We start from the raw sequence: 20275 nt of genomic DNA, 5'->3' as shown, positions 1-20275 counted from the left end.
GGGAAGAGAGAAATAGAGGTTCCTGAGTGCCCTCGAGGAGGTCAAGAGGTAAACGTAACTGAAGGCCCCCTCACTCGCCACTGTTTTGGCATTGCAGCCGAGCCAACTTTGTTGCATCGTGACCCCCAGCCAAGACTAGACGTTGACCCGGGTCACGGACGGGCCGCCGACCGAAACCAATGTGATACGTCTCCCACGTCAGAAACCCCGGTCCGTGAACGCCCGGACCACTCTGTCACTGGCTCCTGCTGCGATTATTGATTGGTCGCCGCCCGGGTGGAGTCACTCCCGGCAGAACCTCGCTGGGCTTAGCGCGGGTACGTACTCGGCCATCTGCAGGAACGCTCTCTCGGTAACGTCTCTTTCCATTGCCTCAATCCTCGCTTTCTGAGCCGCCTTTCTTCAACTTCCCACGCCGGTCTCTTGTTTCCGTCCATCCCACACAGCCGAGGCCAGACAATCACGCACCACTAATCCATCCATTCATCCATCCATCCATCCGACAACTCGCGTTCCTGGGCAAGGCTGCAGGCATGTATTCAACTCACCCGGGCGTCGTATACTGCCGCTATCCTGCGACACGGAGACGATGCTCATTTCCACTGCGATCGACGCCTTTCTGACATTGCCAACTGGGTGATGAAAGATTAAGGACTTCAGATCCTCCTTTCGTCTCTCGCCAAGGGTGTCACGCTCCGTTGGTCTAAGGCCATGATCTGCAAGTCCCCGCTGCCAGAGGTTATCTGTCTTGCATCGTCAATCACAATTCGTGATCTTGACAGCCAGAGCACTGGCCTCGACCGGCCTCCTAGGCGTCCTCTATGGGAGAGCTAGGTAAGCCGTTGGGCTGACTCGAGGGTGTCTAGCTTTCTAATCTGACTAGGCCATGCAAGGAGTTGAGAAACGAATGACCACCAACATGTACTCGTGATCTGGCTTTCTTGGAAACGACCGCAAAGCAACCCCAGATCTAGCCTTTCACCTAGCCTAACGCCATCAAGCTCCTCGCAGCCCACTAGTAAACGGCCATCCCACTCTCGAGGCCTGCTACACGAGGGCGGCTCTGCAACTAAAGCACTGACCTTGTCACTTCATGGACAGCCTGTTTTCCGGCCTGGTCCTAATTCCAAACCGCCTCAATACACTAGCCACTTAAGCTTATCGGCAATGGAACACCTCGAGCTGCCTGCGGGCTGCCTCGGCAGGGACTTAGAGATTCAGTGTTCCTCGAATGTGTTAACAACATTAGGCTCGGAAATCTTACTCGGCAGCGTCCAATAGCTGGGCCAAAATATGCTCTCTAGCCACATCGAACTTCTATCAGGCCATGGCATCCAAGTCTCGACCTCCGTTCAATCTTCTCCTTTTCTTTCAGTCCATCCCAACGACTCGACACCGGATGGTCGCTAACCACATAGCCAGACCCGTTCTTCCACGGCGCGTTTCGGCAAGCCAAGACCTTGCAGGGCTTGCAAACCGTTTCAAAAGCCTTTGGAGGCTCCAAACCATTCTTTTCGTCCCAACTCGCCATTTGTGAGCAAAGAGAAGGGAACCCATCCCATTTCTCTATTGCCCGGGGAGCCTGTCTGGGTCAACTCGACCAGGCTTTCATTCCGTCTACCCGTGACCCGAGTCGTATGGGAGCCACGACCGCCACGCTCATCGTCTCTTTCTTCAAGTCCTTCTCATCACCCATTTCCACCAGCCAGAGAAAAGAAACCTCCGAAAAGCCCGTCCCTTTCGCAAGCACACCCCTGTTATCAACTCTTCGAAACTCGAAGACTGGCCCCGGTTTGCCTTGCTTGAACCAGTACGACATCATGACTCCAGCATCGTTTGCTAGCGTACACTATATGCGCGCGCCTGACACAAACGCAACCCCTTCGTCCTCGCCTGTCTACTTCTCTACACTGCGTGTCGGGCGCAAGCCCATTTTGTGGATTATCCCACTCGCCGACTCGTCTTCGGACAGCTGAGCATCCCGTTCAAGCCTTCGGAAACAACTTTTTCTTCTTTGCCCCGCAGCCGTTTGGGCCACAGCATGCTCGGAGAGAAATAGCGAAGCAACTCTCCTCAGGTTTCCGGCTTCTCGGTAGGTAGCGCGCTGCGCCTCCAATGCCAATATGTCAAAGGTCTGTGAGCAATGCCTGAAGAAGCAATGTCGGGAGCCCGGAAATGTCAAGCAGCGGTCGACAACGGCTCCGGTCTCTCGATCCTACGCAAGCCGGGCTTGGCGAGTTCGCATCTTTTCTTATCCAACGGCTTGTCAAAAAAAGATCTCCCACTCTATCTATGTGAAGACGACGATCAAGCCGGACCATGCTGCTTCAATCCGACGAAAAATTTAGTCTTCCGTCCCTCTCCTCCCCCCCATCGCCCCTGGCGATCGCCGCGCAGATCTCACAGGACATCAGGTAATCTGAACTTTGGACTCGTTGCAGATCCCCCGTCGTGGAACTCGGAGAGGGGGTCAGGAATACAACCATAACCAGGAGTTTAACACGTAAAGGGCCAGGGGTTCCCTCGTCATCGGGGTTATAATGCTTCCATTTCACCCTTTGCTCCCACAAACTTGCGCCGTACGGTCGAATTAGAAACCTTGCCCAAGTTTTCCCTACTCATGCAACCTCGTACGAATCCTTTTTCATTGTCACAAAAGGTCAGGTCCCTGTGAAGACGGGAAGTTTCTCCGTGCCAAGAAGTCCACGATTGTGATGGGACTTGTTGTGCCGCCCTCTGACGGCCCGTCTTTGGCGACGGATGCAGCGCAACTGCAGCGTCGCGCTGCGGGATCTCGCCGAGAGATTCGATACACCTGCGAACAGCATCGTATTCGCGTTTGCGCTAGTGCTGTAAATCGTACCTATGAGGAAATAAACATGAATGTGCAGCCAAGTAATTGCTCAAGCTCTGGACATGGAGATGTTGAAATACCCACTGTCCGAACGGCGGCCTCCTCAACTCCTCCAGAGGGTCGCATTGGATTTTTTCCCTATTCCCGAGCCCATTCAGCGCCTCACGATCCCGTGTCTCCGGTCCACCACCAAAGCCCATCCCACGTCTTCCTTTGTGCAAGATGTTGTCGTCCCCACACACCCCCGATCACCGGCATAAGTCATCACGTCAATTTTCCAAACCGGCTTTCTTGTCAACCACCGCAGCTGAAACTCTACCGAAGTTCCTCCCCCTGGAACCCACGCACCACAGGAGTCCAACCCGCTGACTCTGCAACGCGGCGCAAGGGTAGCCCTGCTCGCTCCGCGTGGAAGACGTATAATCTCGCAGTCTGCAGACGCCATGCCTCTCCACATGCCTGGCTGACCACTCGCAGCTTTCGAAAGTATCTGGGCGATCCTTCAGTTTTCAAGACACTGGTTGCGCGTTATAGTGTGTGCAATTGGTGGTACCATTTTGACTAACTCATGGGCGCTATCTCTACTATTTCATCCACCGCCCTCCTCTCGACTTCAGACTTCAGGCCTATCGTGCTATATGACTCATCCAGGGACGAAGATATGCTGGCTATTACTCCCTTCCCAATCGCAATGTATCATCCCTCTTCTCACCCAAACTTTTTCTACATCACTCATGATGCATCTTAGTCGATGACAAGGCACAATGTGCCCGCCAATCTGTTGGAAACGATCATCACACCGTGTCCCCACACGGGACAGGTAATGTCAAGACAACTCCTTTTTACAGAGCATAGGGGTTCAAAGACCGAATGGTCAAGCAGCTACTTCGAATCAGCACACGTCTCCAGACTTTGATAGATAGTTGTAAACTTACGGTGGGCTCTTGGACAGATCCGTCTTGAGAATCACAGGAACCCTGCTCATCTCCGTGACGTCCTGAATGTACTCTCCTCCCTCCTCACGCAGCTTGAAAAGCTTGAGGTACTTCTCCTTGTTCGACAGGCGGGCCTCGGGGGCCTCAGGTGCGGGAACCTTGGAGTCGGACCTGGTGCGTTGCAAGGGCTTGGCATCGGATCGGGTCGGGGAGCCGGGGACGCTCTGTGTGGGTCTCTCGGCCAACGAAGCTCCAGCCATGGCCTCAGTAACGTCCGACGCATTGTCGTCATCGTCGTCGAAAAGGGCATCGACGTCGTCAGTAGAGATGGTGCCCGTCTCGGTCTGCTTGCGTGCAGCCTCCTCCCTCTCCTTCTTGGCACGCTCTGCAGCTTCCGCTTGGCGAGCAGCAGCAGCAGCAGCGTTGGCGTTTCTTACAGACGCAGCAGCCTTGGGGCGCTCGTCCTCCGGAACGTAGGCGGAGCTGGGCACGCCCTTCTCCCAGTAGAGCTCAAGGACTCTCTTCTCCTTTCTGAACTCGGCCTTCTTGAGGGGCAACTGGTCGCAGTGCACCCGCTTCTCAAAGCCCCACTCGGGAATGAGAACGTCAAAGGCCGACTCGTACACGCAGAGGACGATACCCTCCGTGATGAGATCGCCGTTGACCTGCTGGCGCTTCTTGTCCATCTCACGGCAGGACTCAATGTGAATGCTCTGCTCCTGGGCATTCTGTGCGGAGTCCTTCTTGGTGTTGCAAGACTCAATGGTCTTGACAAGGCTCTCCAATTCCTCCGTGTACTCAATCTTACCCTCGGAGAGGATAGACTCGAGCTGACGGTGGACGATGATGTCGGCGTAGCGCCGCGTGGGGCTAGTGAAATGAGTGTAAAGAGGCAAGTTGAGGGCATAGTGAGGCCACAACTGCTTAGCAGTCTTGCCGGCAATGAAGTACTTGGCACGTTGCATAGACTTGAGGACAAGCGTCTCCATTCCCTTGCGGATATCGGCGTCGTCAACCTTGAAAAGGCTGTTGTGCATGCTTCCGCTGCCAGAAGTCTCAACCTCGTAGCCAAGGGCGTTCATGCGATCGGCGAAGGTCTGAAGGCGACGAGCATTGGGGGGGCCCTGTCGGCGCAGAAGAGCCTTCTCAGGCAGAGCCTGGGCGAGACGCTGGGCAACGTAAGTGTTGGCCTTGTGCATGAGCTCCTCGACGAGCTCAGTGGCAGGGGTAGAATCGAAGATGTTGTGCTTGATGGGAATGTTCTCATCATCGAGTTGCTGCAGAAGCCTGAGGGGCGCGATAGGCTCACCGCCAGCACCAAGACGGGCCTCGGTGAACTTTTGAGCGACAGCCTAGATAATGTCAGTGCAGCTCAGATGCAAGTTTCAGTGGAACTTACGTTAAGGATCTGGACATCCTTCAGTTGAAGAGACTCGTGCTTCCAATCGGCCTGACCGTTCAGAGCCGAATCGATCTCCTCAATAGTGATCTTGGCAGTGCTCTTGATGATACTCTTGCCGATCCAAGTGTCTCCCTCGGCAACAGAGCCGTTGTGAGGGTTAACACGGAAGAGAACACTGACAGCCAGACGCTCTTCACCAGGAGCCAAAGAGCATACCTCTCCACCAATCTTGGGAGGAAGGAGTGCGCATGTGCGGTTGACCAAGTGAACGGCGGTGCCGCGCTTCTTGGCTTCTCGGTCGACAAGCGAGTTGGGCTTGACGAAGTGAGTAACATCAGGAATGTGAATACCAATGTCAATCTTGCCATCAGGCTGAGTCTTGATGTGGATGGCATTGGCAAGCTCGGGAGAACCGTTGAGGTCGAGCGTAACAACCTTCTCATCACGGAAGTCCCGGCGAGCAGCCAAGGCAGCCTCCTCTTCCTTAGCGAGAGACCAGTCCTGAAGGCCGACGCTGCGCAGCACAGCCTCGGAGAACTCATCGGAAGAAAAGTTGTTGTCGCGCAGCAGAGCGTCGGTCTCCACCTTAAGGTCGCCCATGCGGCCCAACTGCTCGACAAGGGTGCCGAAGGGATGCAGAGAGGTGATCGGCCAACGCTTAATGCAGGCAACAAAGATGCGATCAGCGTAATCCTGGTGCTTCTCGACGAAATCGCGCGGCGCCTGCTCAGTCGGAATGGCAATGAGCGGCACGCGCTTGTCGGTAGGTTTGAACCAAACAATTTTGGGCTTCTCCTGCGAACGGTTGTCGTGGTGGCGGTTGTTGCCTCCATCTCTGGCGGCTCTCTCCGCTTCCTGCTTCTCCTTCGTAGCTTGGCTGCTGGGACGGAGCAGACCGAGGTTGCCCGAGAACATTTGACCAGCTACACGTTCAACGACAGCCACAATGTGACCTGCGTACAGGGGCTTGGCCTCATCGTTGATTTCCTCCTCCTCGACGAGAAGCAGGCTTTGACCCTCAACCTCGACATCGTCGTTCTTCTTCTGAGTGGGGCGCTGGCGCAGACTGCCGCGACGACGAATGCCGCCCTCCTGCTGCGTGTTGTCATCGTTGTTACCGGATGACTGGTTCTGGCCGTTGGTGGATCCAGAACGGGTATCGGTGATGTCCTTGCGCTTCTTCTTCTCTTCCTTCTCACGCTTCTGGGACCAAACTTCATCAACATCTAGAAGCTCAACGGCAACCAAGTCACCCTCGAGGGCACGGTTGCGATCCTTGCTACCGCAAATAAAGATATCAGCATCAAGCAGGCCGTCCTGAGTGGAAACGTAGGCGTCGCTGCGGTTCTTCTTGTTCACGCGAAGAATACCAGACACGAGTTGCCCATCGCCGAGAAGAGCCGGGAGGGTGGCTTGGGGGAGGTAAGGAGTGAAAAGAGTCTTCCTCTGCTGTTGCTGTTGCTGGTTTCCACCAAGCTGGCCACCATGCTGGCCGCCCTGAAGGCCAACGAATTGCTGACCGCCCATCTGGGCAGCCTGAAGGGCCTGAAGTTGCTGGATTTGCATGGGGTTCAGTTGCTGGCCCGGGTACATGCCCATGGGGAGCATGTTGCCAGGCATCTGCATAAGCTGAGGCTGACCGGGGTATTGGAATGCGCCGATGTTGGAGATGGACTGGTTTACAGAACCACGAGTGCGGTGGCCCGGCTGGAAGCCGCCCTGCTCCTGGCCCTGGTTAGCACCCTGGTTGCGCCAGTTTCCGTCAAAGTTGCGAGAGCCGGTTCTGGCGTGACCACCGCCGCCAGTCTGGCTGCCGCGACGACCAAAGTCGTTCTGGCTAGCATCACCAGAGAAGCCACCGCGACCAGCGGCGCCGCCGCGACCGTTCACAGCCATACTCTGGCTGCGACCATGGCCACCGCGCCCACGGCCGGCACTGGTGCCCTGAGCAATCGGAGCCTCGGGTTGAGTCGGAGCGGGGGCGGGGGCGGAGGCACCACCCTCGGCGCTGGCCTCGGTGGAGGGGGACATTGGGAAGGAGAAGGCGGATGTCGTGCGCTTCTGCTGTGCGATTTCTGCCGCCTTCTTCGCGTCGGCAAGCGCCAAAGAGTGACGTCGCTGGTGTCCACCGCCGCCGGCACCACCACCACGACCGCCACGGCCACCGGAGTTTTCCCTGCCGGGACCGGCGCCGGAGGCATCGTTGAAGTTCGTGCCGGATGCACCAGAGGAGGGGGCGGGAGGAGGACCCATTCCCATGTTGGGGAGTGCCGACTGATTACGGCGATGTGACATTGGCTGGGTCGGAGGACCGCCCATGGAGACATTCTGCTGCGGAATCTGCTGGGGGAACTGGAAGGCGCCCTGGGGAGCCATGCCGGGCTGCAGGGGATTGAAAGCACCGCCTGGACCGAGCTGTTGGGTGGGGGGCATCATTCCCATGTTCATGTATTGTTGCTGCGTAGCTTGGATCTGTTGCTGCTGTTGCTGCAAAAGCTCAATCTGCTGCTGAATAGCTAGCTGTTCCACTGCAAAGCAAGACTCATTGTCAGCATCGATGTTCATTTTGGTATGATGAAACGGGTGACGAGGGGTCGGGGGCATCGCGCAGGAGCCGCAAGATCATGTGTGAAGATGGGAGAAATGATGGAAGAAGATGCGAATCAACGTACTACCCGGGTTGGCAAACATGCTCATCAACGGAGTCAGCTCGGAAGGGCTTCTCCTGTGCGCAATGTGAAGCCGTCGGCCGGTTGGGCCTGGGACGCCGCCGGTTGGCTGCTGCGGCGGCTGCTGCTGCTGTTGTTGCTGCTGCTGCTCCATGATGGGCAGTCACGCAGATGAAAGATTGGCTTCTTGATTTTTTTGTATCTTGTAATGCACGTCAAGTGCGTCGTTGGTATAAAGGACGGATGGGGGTAGGATTGATAGCGTCGGATACCGAGTGGTCGGCGTAGGCGTCGATGAAGCTTTGTGGGATGATGTGGCACGTAAGGTATTGACGTATGTAGTTGGCGGACTAAAGACAGTGGAGAACTGGGATGGATGTGGTTTTGGGCTCTTGGTTGGTCTTTTGGATTTGTGGACGTGGTTGCTTCTGGTTCAAGGAAGGTAGTTCTTGTTTGTCTGATCGATCGATGAGGGATTGAAAATGGAATGGATTGGGGAGTGATTGGGAGGAGAGGATTGGATGTCTGGCGAGACGGAGCGAGGTGGAAGGGAAAGGAGCTCGCAAGGAGTGTGCGAAGTGATGGTTGAGGTGGGAAAAAAAGGATGAGGCAGACAAGACGTGAAGAAGAAGATGAGGCAGGATGGGAATGTCCTCTCTGGGAGAGACTGACGGGGGGTTTGTTGCGAAAGGCGAGTCGGGTCGGGGGGGTGTGGAGTGGGGAGGGGGGGGAGCAGACCTGAGGAGAGAGAGCGAGCGAGGAGGAGGAGCAAGGACAGCAGTAGCACCCGCCCCGGTGGAGGAGGGACAGGCAGTTGCAGCAAGAGCCGGCCCGCCTGGTGGGAAGACTCAAGACACCGGGCCAGTCCCGTAGCTAAGGTAAGTATAAAAGTACCTACCTACCTTACCTCACCATACGAATGCCTTCCCACCATTGGGTACGAAGCACACCTCCCAGGAGCACAACTGGCACTGGAAGCTGAGCCGCTGGTGGACGACAAGGTACATGGTGCGCTAGTGATTTACCAGAAGGCAATAGCACACATGGCGGCCCTGTAGGGAGACAGACAGGTCGTACCCAGGCGAGGTAGGTAGTCCAAGTATCTTACCTTACGTAGGCAGGCGGGAGACGCGGCGATTATGATGATGACGATGGTGGTACAGGCTGCTGCTTGGTTTGATCTTGTCTGCAGCAGAAGCTTGTGCACTCGTGCTGGACTCTGCATGTGTTTCTGCTAAAACATCCCTTCCTTCACAACTGGATCCGAAATGCATCATTCGCACCTCGAGCTCTTTTCGCAATCCCATCCAAGGGTCTCGTATGTAGCTATCCCAACCAGCCCAGCTTGGAAATGCCTCCAAAAGTCGAGGTAACGACAAAATCCAGGCCAGGTATCCGTAGGTACCTTACCCCAAGCTAGAGGTACATGGCTGACGGCTTGTCCCCAAACATGGCACTGGTAAGCAAGGAAGTACCTGTCCCCCGTGCCCCCGAACGAGCCTGACTTGGGGTCGAGTGCTTTGTACCTTGTGGCGGATACTCTGTACGAGAGTACATACCTACCCAAGGTAACAAGACTCAGTCAGACGTCTCCAGTCAGTCAGGTCTCGACGCGGGTGGGGAGAGTCCACGCCGCACCTTCGCTGCACGCCAGGCCCAGAGACAGAGCCAGAACCAGGTCAGGGCTTCCGGGTTCGAGGACAGGTAACAGGTTAGCCGCTCGGATACTTTGTTGATCAGTACCTTGCCGTAGTGCACCACCCTGACTTTGACCTGTCGCCCATCTCACCCGCACCACAGTCGTCGTCCCAGACACCTTACGTAGGTGGGCAAGGAGCGAGCCGAGGGGGGTTGACTCTCAGTCTCTACTGCGTAGTCTCGAGTCTCTCGAGGGCTGGGCTGGAACTGGGACTGGAACGCCCGCCAAGTTCCGTCTCCTGCGGCCCTTTAGTCTCGCACACTGGCACTGACTACTGACACAGTCAACAGTATGACTACCTACATGACCTTCCCTTGTGTACGCATAAAGCTGCTAGCAGCACAAACGAAATACTTAGGGCCAGCAAGTCAGGAACCTTGGCTTCGTACCTCGGGGCAACAGGATGGTCAGCGGCCGGCGAGCGGCGGCTACTTACTAGGTACATTGGCGTCTACGGGGGTGCTGCGCGGTGGGCAAGCCAAATGCAGGGCTCAAGTCAAGGGGGGAACAGGAATACGCCAGTGTTTCCGGATGGATACCGCATCGTTGGACACCACATCAACAGAACCCCTACGCCGTACCGTACCGTACGGATACCTGAGCGAGGCTTGCAGGCTGCAGCAAGCTCTCCTGTCGTTGCGTTGCGTTGCGTTGCGTTGCTCTGGTCGGTCCCCCAGCCATGAGGACCAGGAAGCTCCGGGCAATGGCAGCATGGCAGCATCCCTCAGTCATCATTCATCAGAGCTGTGATTGACATACCTAGGTATTCCCCCCAGTGCAACGGTGGAGTTTACTACGTACCTCCCTGACAAGATTTCTCCTCAATGGCATCACACACTCTATCTGAGCAGGTATCGGTACGAATACTAGGTTGAAGATTCTCTTCCCCGTCATGCCCAGCTCTCGGACGCTCCGTCCAGTCTACGGTCGTGTTGGCTGTTGCCGATTTTCATTTGCCAGGCCAGCAAAACCGAGAGGGAAAGTCAAGGCGAGACGGGCCAGATCCAGACTTGAGCCGACTCCCCAGTTGGAAATTGGGGCCGGGTCCGATTCCAATTGCAGAATCTCAACGACATGACAGGAATATTCACTTTTGTTCATTGACCTAGGCACTCCGTAAACTATGAATGCACTTTTGGTACGGATAACGGTGCAAAGACCGAGGAAGTTCGTACTCAGTTCTTGACCGCCCGGCAATAAATGTGACTGCCCGACTTCGGGCTAATGCCCCACTTTGCGGTCCGACCAAACAGCGGGGACGCTGTGCTCCTTTCTGCCAAGATTCAGAGCTATCATTCGTCCATCTAGCTCCTACTGGACCCACCTGGGTCGCTACCACGGCGACGTCTCTTCTTCGTTTTTCCTGAGGTCTGGTCGATTGCTGCTTCTTTGGCTGCTCTGCTGATGACTGTTCTGCTCCATCACTTTGGTCTGCTCGTCTGCTCACCCACCCCATGGAGCAAAAAGGGTAGAGCTGCAAGCAGCAACACGGGTCCAGGGCGACAGCGCAACAAGGGTCATCGCCTTTTCCCACAGCTCAGCAACAGGCCCGCCCCCCAATTCACCTCAAAGAGCCCCAGGCCGCCGCGAACGGTAGCATTATCCCACATCAAAGCGCGCCTGATACATCGTATTAGTTTTTGTTGCTCCACACCAACGCCGCGCCCAACCTGAACTCGACAGTACCTACGCCTTCTACGGCATACCTACCGTCAACCAATACCTTGTCCGCTTGACGACACCACTTGACCCAAACGGCCCCGAAGACGTCAAGAAGCACAGCCTCGTCTGGACTCTCTCAGAAATCGCCCGAGCCTTGCCTTGCCTTCCCCATCCAACCGCCCACCCGCGGACGTCACTCTTTCGATCGGCCGTTTGTTGGTGTGTTGGGTCCTTGGGTTTTGTTGATTTTGTTTCTCTCGGTTGTCGGTGCAATTTTGCATCCCGCGCCTGACCCCACCGCCCGATGCCGTAGGGCCTGGTCTCAATTCCCACCCACGACCACACCATCGAGGCCATTGGTAGCCAACTGTGCGACCAACCATGGCGCACTCTTCTCCTTCGCGGAGAAGCCAGCACGATAGCAACATCAAGTCAAGCCCCGAACGAGGCTTCACAGCAGATTTTCTCTCCGAGAATCGTAATTCAGAGCTGAGCCATCGCGATGCCCTCGCCGCTGCCCAGCTCGAGCACGAGCGTGTTCGCCTCGCCGCTTTGAGGGTCTATGAGGTCCACCAATTGCAGGAGGAAAAGCAAAGGTTGGAAGCTGAGCAACGGAGGATAGCACAGCTACAAAAAGAGGAAGAAAATCGCCTCAAGGCAGAAGCAGCAGTGCGCGCCGAGCAAGAGAGGCTGAGAGAGCTCAAGGCCAAGCAGATTCCTCAACTCCCTCCCGAACCCGTACCTGAACCGCCCAAGCCGGAGCCGAAGAAGTCGCAAGAATCTCAGGTCAATGGCACAACGGCGGCCAAAGCCGAGCCCGCTGCTGTGCCGCCGGCCGCACCAAAGCCAGCCCCCTTGACAACCGCTACGACATCAGCTCTCCCAGCCGCGAAGGCACCTACTGCAGCGCCTTCACAAGCACCCGCACAGATCGTTGCTACGCCGTCAACCCAATCCAATGGTTTCCTCACGAAGCCCGCAGCAGCGCCTTCAGCCCCGAAGCCCGCTGTTCAGCCTGCCGCGCCTGCACCAGTGCCAGCTCAACCGACTGTTGACAGGTACACCCAGATACACCAAGCTCTCAAGAAGCTGCGAAAGGACGTCGAAGCCCTGTCGAAACAGCCTGGGAATCCATTGAAGGGCAAGTTGGGAGAAATGCGGAGACAAATCAGGAAGTCTATTGGGCAGCTGACTGCTGGCAAAGGAGCAAACGCGCAACCCGTAAGTCTGGTCTTGTTGGTGTCACAAGACAAATGCTAACGATGTCTTAGCTTGCCACGATCAATGCCGCACTGCGCGAATCTCTCGGCGGCCAGGTCCCGTCACCTCTAATCGACGCAAGCATATACGTGCAGCAAAACAGGGAGCCAGCCGAAGGCGCTGTTAACAACGGACCGCAGCTACCGGCCCTGTTCATATACCTCCTCAACATCCTCTCCAAGGCGATCATCCAGCAATTCTCCAACGAAGGCGGCGCGAACCCAAAGTCGGCCGAGCCGGTCGGCATCGTAACGGCGCAAATCTTCTCCAACAAGGACTACCACTGGCGCGGCGGCTCCATGATCGACATCCTCATCGCCAAATTCCGCGTGGCCTGCCCCGTCCTTTTCGGCTCTAGAGGCAGCGACAAGACGGAGGGCGGCCGCAGAGCCATTGGCTGGAAGAAGGAAAACGGCAACTGGGTGCCCGAGCAGGCGCACAACGACAGGATGACGGGTCTCGGCGCCGGCTTCGCGGCCATTGCGCTCCGGGACTTCAGCAAGGCGTCCAAGACGAACCCTTACCCGCCGACAAACTACTGGAAGGCCATGGCGCAGATTGTCAACTCGCCGCCGCAGCTCGTCTCCAACACGCAGTACGTGGTGCTCAAGTCCATGATTGACGGTCACGAACAGCGCTTCATCAACTTTTACGGCAACGCTGCCGTCGCGGCCCTCAGGATGGCGTTGGTGGAGTTTCCTAAGAGAGCCCCTCCGGGGGCCACGGCCGCTCAGGCGTTGCAGGTCCTAGGCGACGTTTTGAGACGAGACTCTGGGTTAGATGTGGCATAGATGGTGGGGGGAGGAAACAAAAGCCAAGGTAGACGAATTACCTTTTGTACACATACATGAGAGGCATGGGTTGCCAATATTGGGGAAGTGCTTTCAAGGGGGTACACATACTATGGCGTTTCTGGGCATCCTGGCATGGGGGTGCTTATACACCTAAAAGAACCAAAACCGCAAGACTTCACAATGACTTGCGATGAGCACGGGGTCTGGGCTTTGGTTTGGCTCATCCATTGAAGCAAGTTGGGGCGGTCTGCTAGGGGAGGATACAAAGACACGTACTCTAGACATTGCGTATCGTGAGTTGGATGACTGAAATATATCATAGCCCCCAAATGAAAGGCTCTCAAAGTAGTAAAAGACAAAAAACTTCATTGACAATAGTTCCAAACACGCTCCATAAACTCCCAAACCCTCATTTCAAAGAGAAACGGCATTTCGCCATCACTCTTCCCTTTTTTGTCGTCTTCTAATGATTCCCACATCCCTCCAGCCGTCCATCATTACTTCGGTCTCGCCGGGCAGCAATCCAGTGACACTCTCTCCTTTTTCTTTTACAAAATCAACAACAAAATAAGCAACAAGATCAGCACAAAAATGAGCACGGCGATGCAGCAGCTACTCAGCCGGTCCTCGTTGTGCCGCATCACGTACTGTAGCTTCGCCACGCCCGTCTGCAGCCGCCCGCCCACGCGGTCCGCGACGCCGTCCACGACCTCGAGCATCTCCCTCTGCTCCTCGAGCTCGCGGCCCATGTCGTCCGCCTGCCGCCGCAGGTTGCCCACGGTGCGGAACACGCCGTCCAGGTGGCCGTCCTGCTCGCGCATCATCTCGAGCTGCTGCTGCTGCTCGAACTCGGCCGCGTAGTCGTCGTCGTCGTCGTCGTGGTCTCCGTGGTGGCCGTCGCCTATGGCGAAGGAGCTCGGATCGGGGAGGTCCGAGTTTGCGGCTGAGGATTTGCCCTTGCCTCCTGCTGTTGCTGCGCCGAGCTTTTTGGCGAGCTCCTCGCGCATGTCTTCCACTTCGCCGCCGACATCTTGGACTAGCCTCTTGCGCCGCGTGATTTCTGGGCCGGAGAGGCCAAAGGCTGTCGGGTCGGATTCGACGGCCTTGACGGACTCGACGAGGTCGGCAAGGTCTTCGGCTAGGGAGGCGAGGGCGGATTCGAGGTCGGCGCGGGCGGAGGCGAGTTCGGGGGAGGTTGGGGAGGTTGAGAGGGAGCGGATGCGTAGGTAGGATGTGAATAGGGGTCTGGTTGAATCCAGTTGGGCAAGGACGTCTCTGTTTTGTGCGTTCTTGGTCAGTATTTTTGGTTCAGAGGTGATAGTCAGTTAGAGGAAGGATGCATAGTGGTATGTGGTTGGATGCGAAAGGGATGCGATGCGTACTGTTGAACTTGGAGGAAGGGATCCTCTTCGTTGGCGGAGGACATCATCCTGGCGAAGGGTTGGAATGGCGCATCCGCGGACGCATTGGCTTGCGGTTAAGATCTCTTCACAAAGGATGTGGTTTCTAACCAAAGGTTGCAGCTTGGTCCTAGGGTATTGAAGGAGGGAATGCTTATCGTCGAGGCGGAATTGGCGATCTGTAGTCAATCTAGGTACCCTGTTAGGTAAACGCGGCCTGGGATGACGTTTGCGCGTCTGGCGGCCGGCCGGGTCGGGTGGGTGCGAGCTACCTTTACGGACACGGCTACCTCCCGTCCCCGTCTTCCATAGGTGTCCACTTTTGCAGGTCACTGGTGGTCGCAGCTTCGGGGAAGTGTAAGGGTACTTCCGGAGATTCTTCGGCACGTTTGAGCATTCCTCACCGAGACATTTCACATCACCGAAGACCCCTGCTCGACCCCTCGGTGTGCCCCTCATTCACCGAGAAAAATTCCCCTCCATTGACCAATTTAATGTAAGTGGGATTTTCACAACCGCCATTTACAACTCCACATGCTCACTCACTCCCATACGGAGCTCTCACCATCTTTCACTGAGCCACTCGCTGAATCTTACTCATGCTCTTTGATATATCGAACATTTATAAATCACTCAACCCAGGGAAGAGTCACCTGCGCACACAAGAAACACATCATTAAAAGCGCCTCAAACTGAGAAAAAGATGATACCAGAAAAGCCCCTCCCCTGCTCAGACGAGTTCCCCTCGCCAGAAGCCTACGTCGAGGAGCTCCTCAAATTTGCCACAACCACAGACATCTTCCAAATTCTCTGCGGTGGTGTCCACGTCCTCGACTTCTTCACAAACGAAAGGGGCCTCTTCTCCCAGATCCTTCCTCAGGAATGGCAACCCTTCCTTCTCTCCTACGGCACCGACGCCCTCCTGGACCTCCTCATGCGAGATGACCTCGATAACTTGCCATTAGACGCCATGAAAGTCGCCCCGCCAGAGAGTTTCCTGAACTACATTCGCAGCATCCGCAAGCTCTCTCTTCGCAGGACATTCTCCCCCACCACGTCTGAGAGTAAACCCCCGCCAAAGCTCTCCCGCTCCGTCGCCGTCGGCATGAAGCCCAAGAAAGTCCACGAGGTGGCTCATTTTGCGCGCTACGTCGACTCTCTTGCCGGCTCAATCGCCTCACGCTGGGGAAAGGAGACGACGCATTTCGTGGATTTCGGTAGCGGCCAAAACTACCTCGGCCGTACCCTCGCGCTGCCCCCTTACAACCGCCACGTCGTCGCCGTCGAGGGCCGCGAGCACAACATTGACGGCGCAAAGGGGCTCGACGTGCTCTCAGGCCTGGCGAGCAAGGAGGTCGTCATGCGCAACAAGAAGCTGTGGCTGCAGATGCAGGCTGATAGGCTCGGTACTGACGTTGTCAAGAAGGCACCCGCGAAAGCCTCGCCCGACGCCGCAGCGGCAGCAGAGGACTTTGATTTCAGGCCCATCAAGGAGCTTGAGCCGCGATACAACCGCGCGCTGGGGAAGGGCTCTGTCTCGTACGTGGTCGGCAGGCTCGAGAGCGGCGACCTAACCGAAGTCATTGGGCGCATCGAAAAGGAGGTCCTCCCGGAGGAATCATCCCAGGACCTCAAAATGATGGCCGTCTCGATCCACTCGTGCGGAAACCTCTCTCACTACGGCATCCGCTCGCTTGTCATGAACCCGGCCATTCACTCTGTCGCCATCGTGGGCTGCTGCTACAACCTGCTCACGGAAAAGCTCGGCCCGCCGACCTACAAGCTGGCCGGGTACGCCCGCCCCAGCCTGCAGGCCCTCAACGGCCGCGTCGTGCGCGAATCGGCGAGGCGGGACCCGGAGGGTTTCCCCCTGAGTGAGACGCTTTCCGGGTACAAGGGACACGGGGTACGGATGAACATCACGGCGAGGATGATGGCGTGTCAGGCGCCGCAGAACTGGACGCAGCCCGAGAGCGACGACTTCTTCACGCGTCATTTGTTCCGCGCGGTGCTGCAAAAGATTTTCCTCGACCGCGGTGTCATTTCAAAGGTCTACCACCGCGATGCTGCCGCCGAAACCGGCACGGAAGGCAAAGAAACCTCAAACCAGACGGAAGAGGAGAGGGAATCCCCCTTTAACACCTCCACGAACCCCGTCATCATCGGCTCCCTCCGAAAAGCGTGCTACAAGTCCCTCAAGGACTACGTCCGCGGCGCCGTAGCCAAGCTGACGACGAACCGCGAGTACAGCCAGTACAGCGACGTGATCCGCGACAAGATGGCGAATATGACGGACGAGGAGATTGAGGTGTACGAAAGGGAGTACGCCTCCCGCAAGAAGGAAGTCGCGGCCGTGTGGAGTCTCATGGCCTTCAGCGCCACTGTCGTCGAGTCCCTCATCGTCACGGACCGCTGGCTGTTTTTGAAGGAGCACGACGACCTCGTCCGGGACTGCTGGGTCGAGACGGTGTTTGAATATGCGGAGAGCCCGAGGAATATGGTGGTAGTGGGTATCAAGAAATAAGCAGGAGAAACCGAGGGGATGATGCTCGTTTTATCTATCTGGAATTTGGTCTGCCGTGTGCCGGGTTTGGCTATAAAGCCCTCCGTGACCGGTTCTCATGGAGACATACATTCTCGGCGGGGATTGCTTTGAGCAAGAGCATCAAAGACTGCTGGAAAGTAGCCGACCAGGACCGAAGGAGGCGCCCGGGGTCAACTGCATGTGGCAACGTCACCCACCAATGGCCGCGTACTACCGTCTCGGCAGGAGCTTGGTATGCCCACGGGGAAAGAGCAAGAAGACATAGTCCTCTTCTCCATCCCCAGGTCTGTACCACACAGTCAGCACCACAACGACATCGAGCACGATGTTCAGCGGCTTTCGGAGATATATCCGTTGGACTTCGGTACACGGCCGACGCCGACAAGGATATATACAGTAGAAGGCTCATGCCGCGTCCGTATAGTCAGTCACTGCGGCAAGCGGACAATTCGCGGGCGTCGCTTTGTCCCCCGAGAGAGTCGACGTCATGCCTCTCTTCCGTCAGTTGTGTGGTAATGACAAGCCAACTGACGGGCACAAGTCCTCTCACACTCGTAGGCAAAAGAAAAACAAGCGGAGCCAACAATCCCAGCCATTCTGTTCGTAAGGCATTATTCATGCAGAAATTCCTCACGACAAGTCATCTAGACAGACCTAAGAAACCTTGGATGGGCCAGAGATACATAGTTGTTACCATATGTGATGGTTGAGGAATGTGGACTATCATAGCGTGCCGCAAGTCTTTCCCTTGGACATTGATAATTCTTCGACCTATGCTCGATAGTGATGCGAGATGCATTGGCTTTTATACGTTATTCTACGTCGTCGCTCACGCAACATATTTCCATACAGACACCGGGGTCTTATCGCAGGCTTCGTTCACGCAGCTACCATTTGCGCAAGGACCGTAACGGATGCATATGTCTAAGCTAACGTTCCTCCTCATAATTTGACTAACGAGCTCATCCCCCAGCCCTGGCTCTGACCCAACTTCGTAGGATTCACGCAATCGCAACTGCGAAGGTACCATTCTCCTGAGATGTTACATTTGCCGTTCTACCAGCCCCATTCACGCCAAGAGTGAAAGCGGCATGTGGGTTACCTCCTGGATTTAACTTGATTTCGAAGGGAACTGGGAATTGTGTCAGATGATCGATATCGCTCTAGTAGCACATTTCTGAGCTTACCCTGGGTAGCTGCAAGGTCAAAAGTTTTGAGCTTGGAATCATTGACGTCGACTTTGAACGTCTTGGTGCCAGTTGAAGCTCCGTCCGGGTAGCTAATGGTGTATTCTTGAGTAGATCCGGACGATCCAGACCCGGACCTATTGAGAACAGAAATGTTGTATGTGTTTGTCATGTTTGTAAGGCTTGTCGTACGAGGATGAGGCGTATTGCGAGGGCTGCGAAACTGTACTTTGAATGAGCCAAGGAATCTGGAAAAATGCAAACAACCGAGAGGATGTTATATATGTGTATCGCAAGAGGATATGAAAAAGCAGAGTATGGCTTTCAGAGCTACCAAACCCTGCTACCGTGTGGGCAAAATGTCAATTGAGCATAACACCGAAACTTGTGAGCCCTCATCACAGTCCGTGGGTGGAAACTTTTGACGCAGCCAGTCTCCGTTCTCGGAAAAGTTGACATCAGCCAGCCACTATTTTCAGCTTCTACATCTAACATTGAACAAGTCACGGCTCTTTAGCGTGGCTTCTTCTTGCGCCTGTCAACAATCTGTGATGATCGTTAAGCTACTGTCACGACTGACAGGTAATAAGCGACAACTGGATTGCGGCCGCATTCGTTCAGACGTTGTCATCGAACGCAACAGGCCAAACCAGTCAGCAGATGCGAGGCCGTCTGGATCATGTTCTGTGGCTGCCATGTGGTCTGATCTTGAAGCGTTCAGCTAGCCTCAGAAACTCAGAAAGACTTTTACTAGACTATAACTGGTCTATAAGCAGAGTTTAATTGTAGACTCCTTTCTACAAGCTTTGTGAGGGGGTTGATGGGACATGGTCAGCGATCACTATATGCAGCGACAGGCACATACAACAGAGAGGTACTCCTGCTCACAAGACGCCCACGAAACGTTGGCAGGCTAACAATGCTTCTTCGGATCCTGTCCAACGAGGTTGAGTTTACTCCGTGTGCGACTTCCTCAGGCGGTATATTTAGCCACTCCTTGTTAAGACACCATTCAGTGTGGCTACCATCAGCCCGCCGGATGCATCTCTTGAGAGATGCGCTTGATCTCACTGTGGTACGTTATTTGAAGGTTGCCAAGTTACAGCAGGTCACAGCCATGCCCTAACTACTCTGGCAGCTCACGACGCTGGAATATGACACTAAGGTAACTTATGTATGGACATTGAGGGATGGATGCTCTATGATATAGCGACTCGAGGTGTAGGAATCATAGCTGAAGATAGAATAATGATAGCATATCGTAACATTGGAGTATTTGGTAATAGTAACATCGATTCGATGATTACTGGCAACCAAAATTACAGTAATAGATCTCGTCAATCACTCCTTTTAATCATTCAAGCGTGCTAAAATTGATGGAGGCCAGAGGACGAGGCGCACCTCGCTCAGCCCAAATCCGTCATTGGAACGGATGACGGTGGCGATTAGCAAGAATCTACATTACGCTTTAGGATTACATGTCAATTGACATGCATGTTGAGCACTGCATACGATCATGATTGGGCAAATTGCGGTGATCCCATTCAGCTGAAACTTGACTTTTCCACCGTTCGATCACGTCCGACTACCAGAAAGGTTAGTGCAGCACTACAAAAACTTCGGCACGGCTCGCAGTGCGGGGCAGTGAGAGACAAAGTTACACATGACTGTCGACCAGCTAGCCACGACCCACGTTCTAGCTCGGATTATTAGTAAAGATTACTGTCTTAGGAAAGACTGTCTTGGTTCGATTTGAAGGCTTTAGAATGTCTTTGACGAGACGACATTGGATCATTAACATATCGAGGACAAGAACTCGCCTACTATCATGGGTATAGCTAGGGCCGTACATACGTGTCTAGCTGGAT

The 20275-nt window shown here is 55.3% G+C and overlaps 7 protein-coding genes across 7 annotated transcripts; 4 read left to right on the top strand and 3 right to left on the bottom strand.

The window, feature by feature from the left end:
• Positions 1-3696: 3696 nt before the first annotated feature.
• Positions 3697-8014, bottom strand: CABS01_08744 (RNB domain-containing protein; the record flags this gene model as incomplete). The annotated part of the gene is made up of 4 exons (XM_060542102.1): positions 3697-3736; positions 3790-5141; positions 5189-7719; positions 7864-8014. 4 exons carry the CDS (start codon positions 8012-8014, stop codon positions 3697-3699), a joined length of 4074 nt encoding a protein of 1357 aa, XP_060400992.1.
• Positions 8015-8232: 218 nt separating this feature from the next.
• CABS01_08743 (uncharacterized protein) lies at positions 8233-8340 on the top strand (the record flags this gene model as incomplete). The annotated part of the gene is made up of 1 exon (XM_060542101.1): positions 8233-8340. The coding sequence occupies one exon, from the start codon at positions 8233-8235 to the stop codon at positions 8338-8340; it is 108 nt and encodes a 35-aa protein (XP_060400991.1).
• A 946-nt stretch (positions 8341-9286) lies between these two features.
• Positions 9287-9837, top strand: CABS01_08742 (uncharacterized protein; the record flags this gene model as incomplete). The annotated part of the gene is made up of 2 exons (XM_060542100.1): positions 9287-9319; positions 9577-9837. The coding sequence occupies 2 exons, from the start codon at positions 9287-9289 to the stop codon at positions 9835-9837; spliced, it is 294 nt and encodes a 97-aa protein (XP_060400990.1).
• Positions 9838-11602: 1765 nt separating this feature from the next.
• On the top strand, positions 11603-13272 carry CABS01_08741 (GLE1-like protein; the record flags this gene model as incomplete). Its single annotated transcript, XM_060542099.1, has 2 exons — positions 11603-12442; positions 12493-13272. The coding sequence occupies 2 exons, from the start codon at positions 11603-11605 to the stop codon at positions 13270-13272; spliced, it is 1620 nt and encodes a 539-aa protein (XP_060400989.1).
• Positions 13273-13823: 551 nt separating this feature from the next.
• On the bottom strand, positions 13824-14704 carry CABS01_08740 (syntaxin 6; the record flags this gene model as incomplete). The annotated part of the gene is made up of 2 exons (XM_060542098.1): positions 13824-14550; positions 14658-14704. 2 exons carry the CDS (start codon positions 14702-14704, stop codon positions 13824-13826), a joined length of 774 nt encoding a protein of 257 aa, XP_060400988.1.
• Positions 14705-15378: 674 nt separating this feature from the next.
• CABS01_08739 (uncharacterized protein) lies at positions 15379-17199 on the top strand (the record flags this gene model as incomplete). Its single annotated transcript, XM_060542097.1, has 1 exon — positions 15379-17199. The coding sequence occupies one exon, from the start codon at positions 15379-15381 to the stop codon at positions 17197-17199; it is 1821 nt and encodes a 606-aa protein (XP_060400987.1).
• Positions 17200-18221: 1022 nt separating this feature from the next.
• CABS01_08738 (uncharacterized protein) lies at positions 18222-18579 on the bottom strand (the record flags this gene model as incomplete). The annotated part of the gene is made up of 2 exons (XM_060542096.1): positions 18222-18352; positions 18408-18579. The coding sequence occupies 2 exons, from the start codon at positions 18577-18579 to the stop codon at positions 18222-18224; spliced, it is 303 nt and encodes a 100-aa protein (XP_060400986.1).
• Positions 18580-20275: the final 1696 nt, after the last annotated feature.

The sequence above is a fragment of the Colletotrichum abscissum genome, assembly GCF_030869225.1.
Source record: "Colletotrichum abscissum strain IMI 504890 chromosome Unknown Scaffold_20.1, whole genome shotgun sequence".
In the NCBI taxonomy this organism is placed as follows: domain Eukaryota; kingdom Fungi; phylum Ascomycota; class Sordariomycetes; order Glomerellales; family Glomerellaceae; genus Colletotrichum; species Colletotrichum abscissum.
The sequence above is the reverse complement of the archived record's forward strand: the minus strand, read 5'-3'. Positions and strand labels throughout refer to the sequence as shown.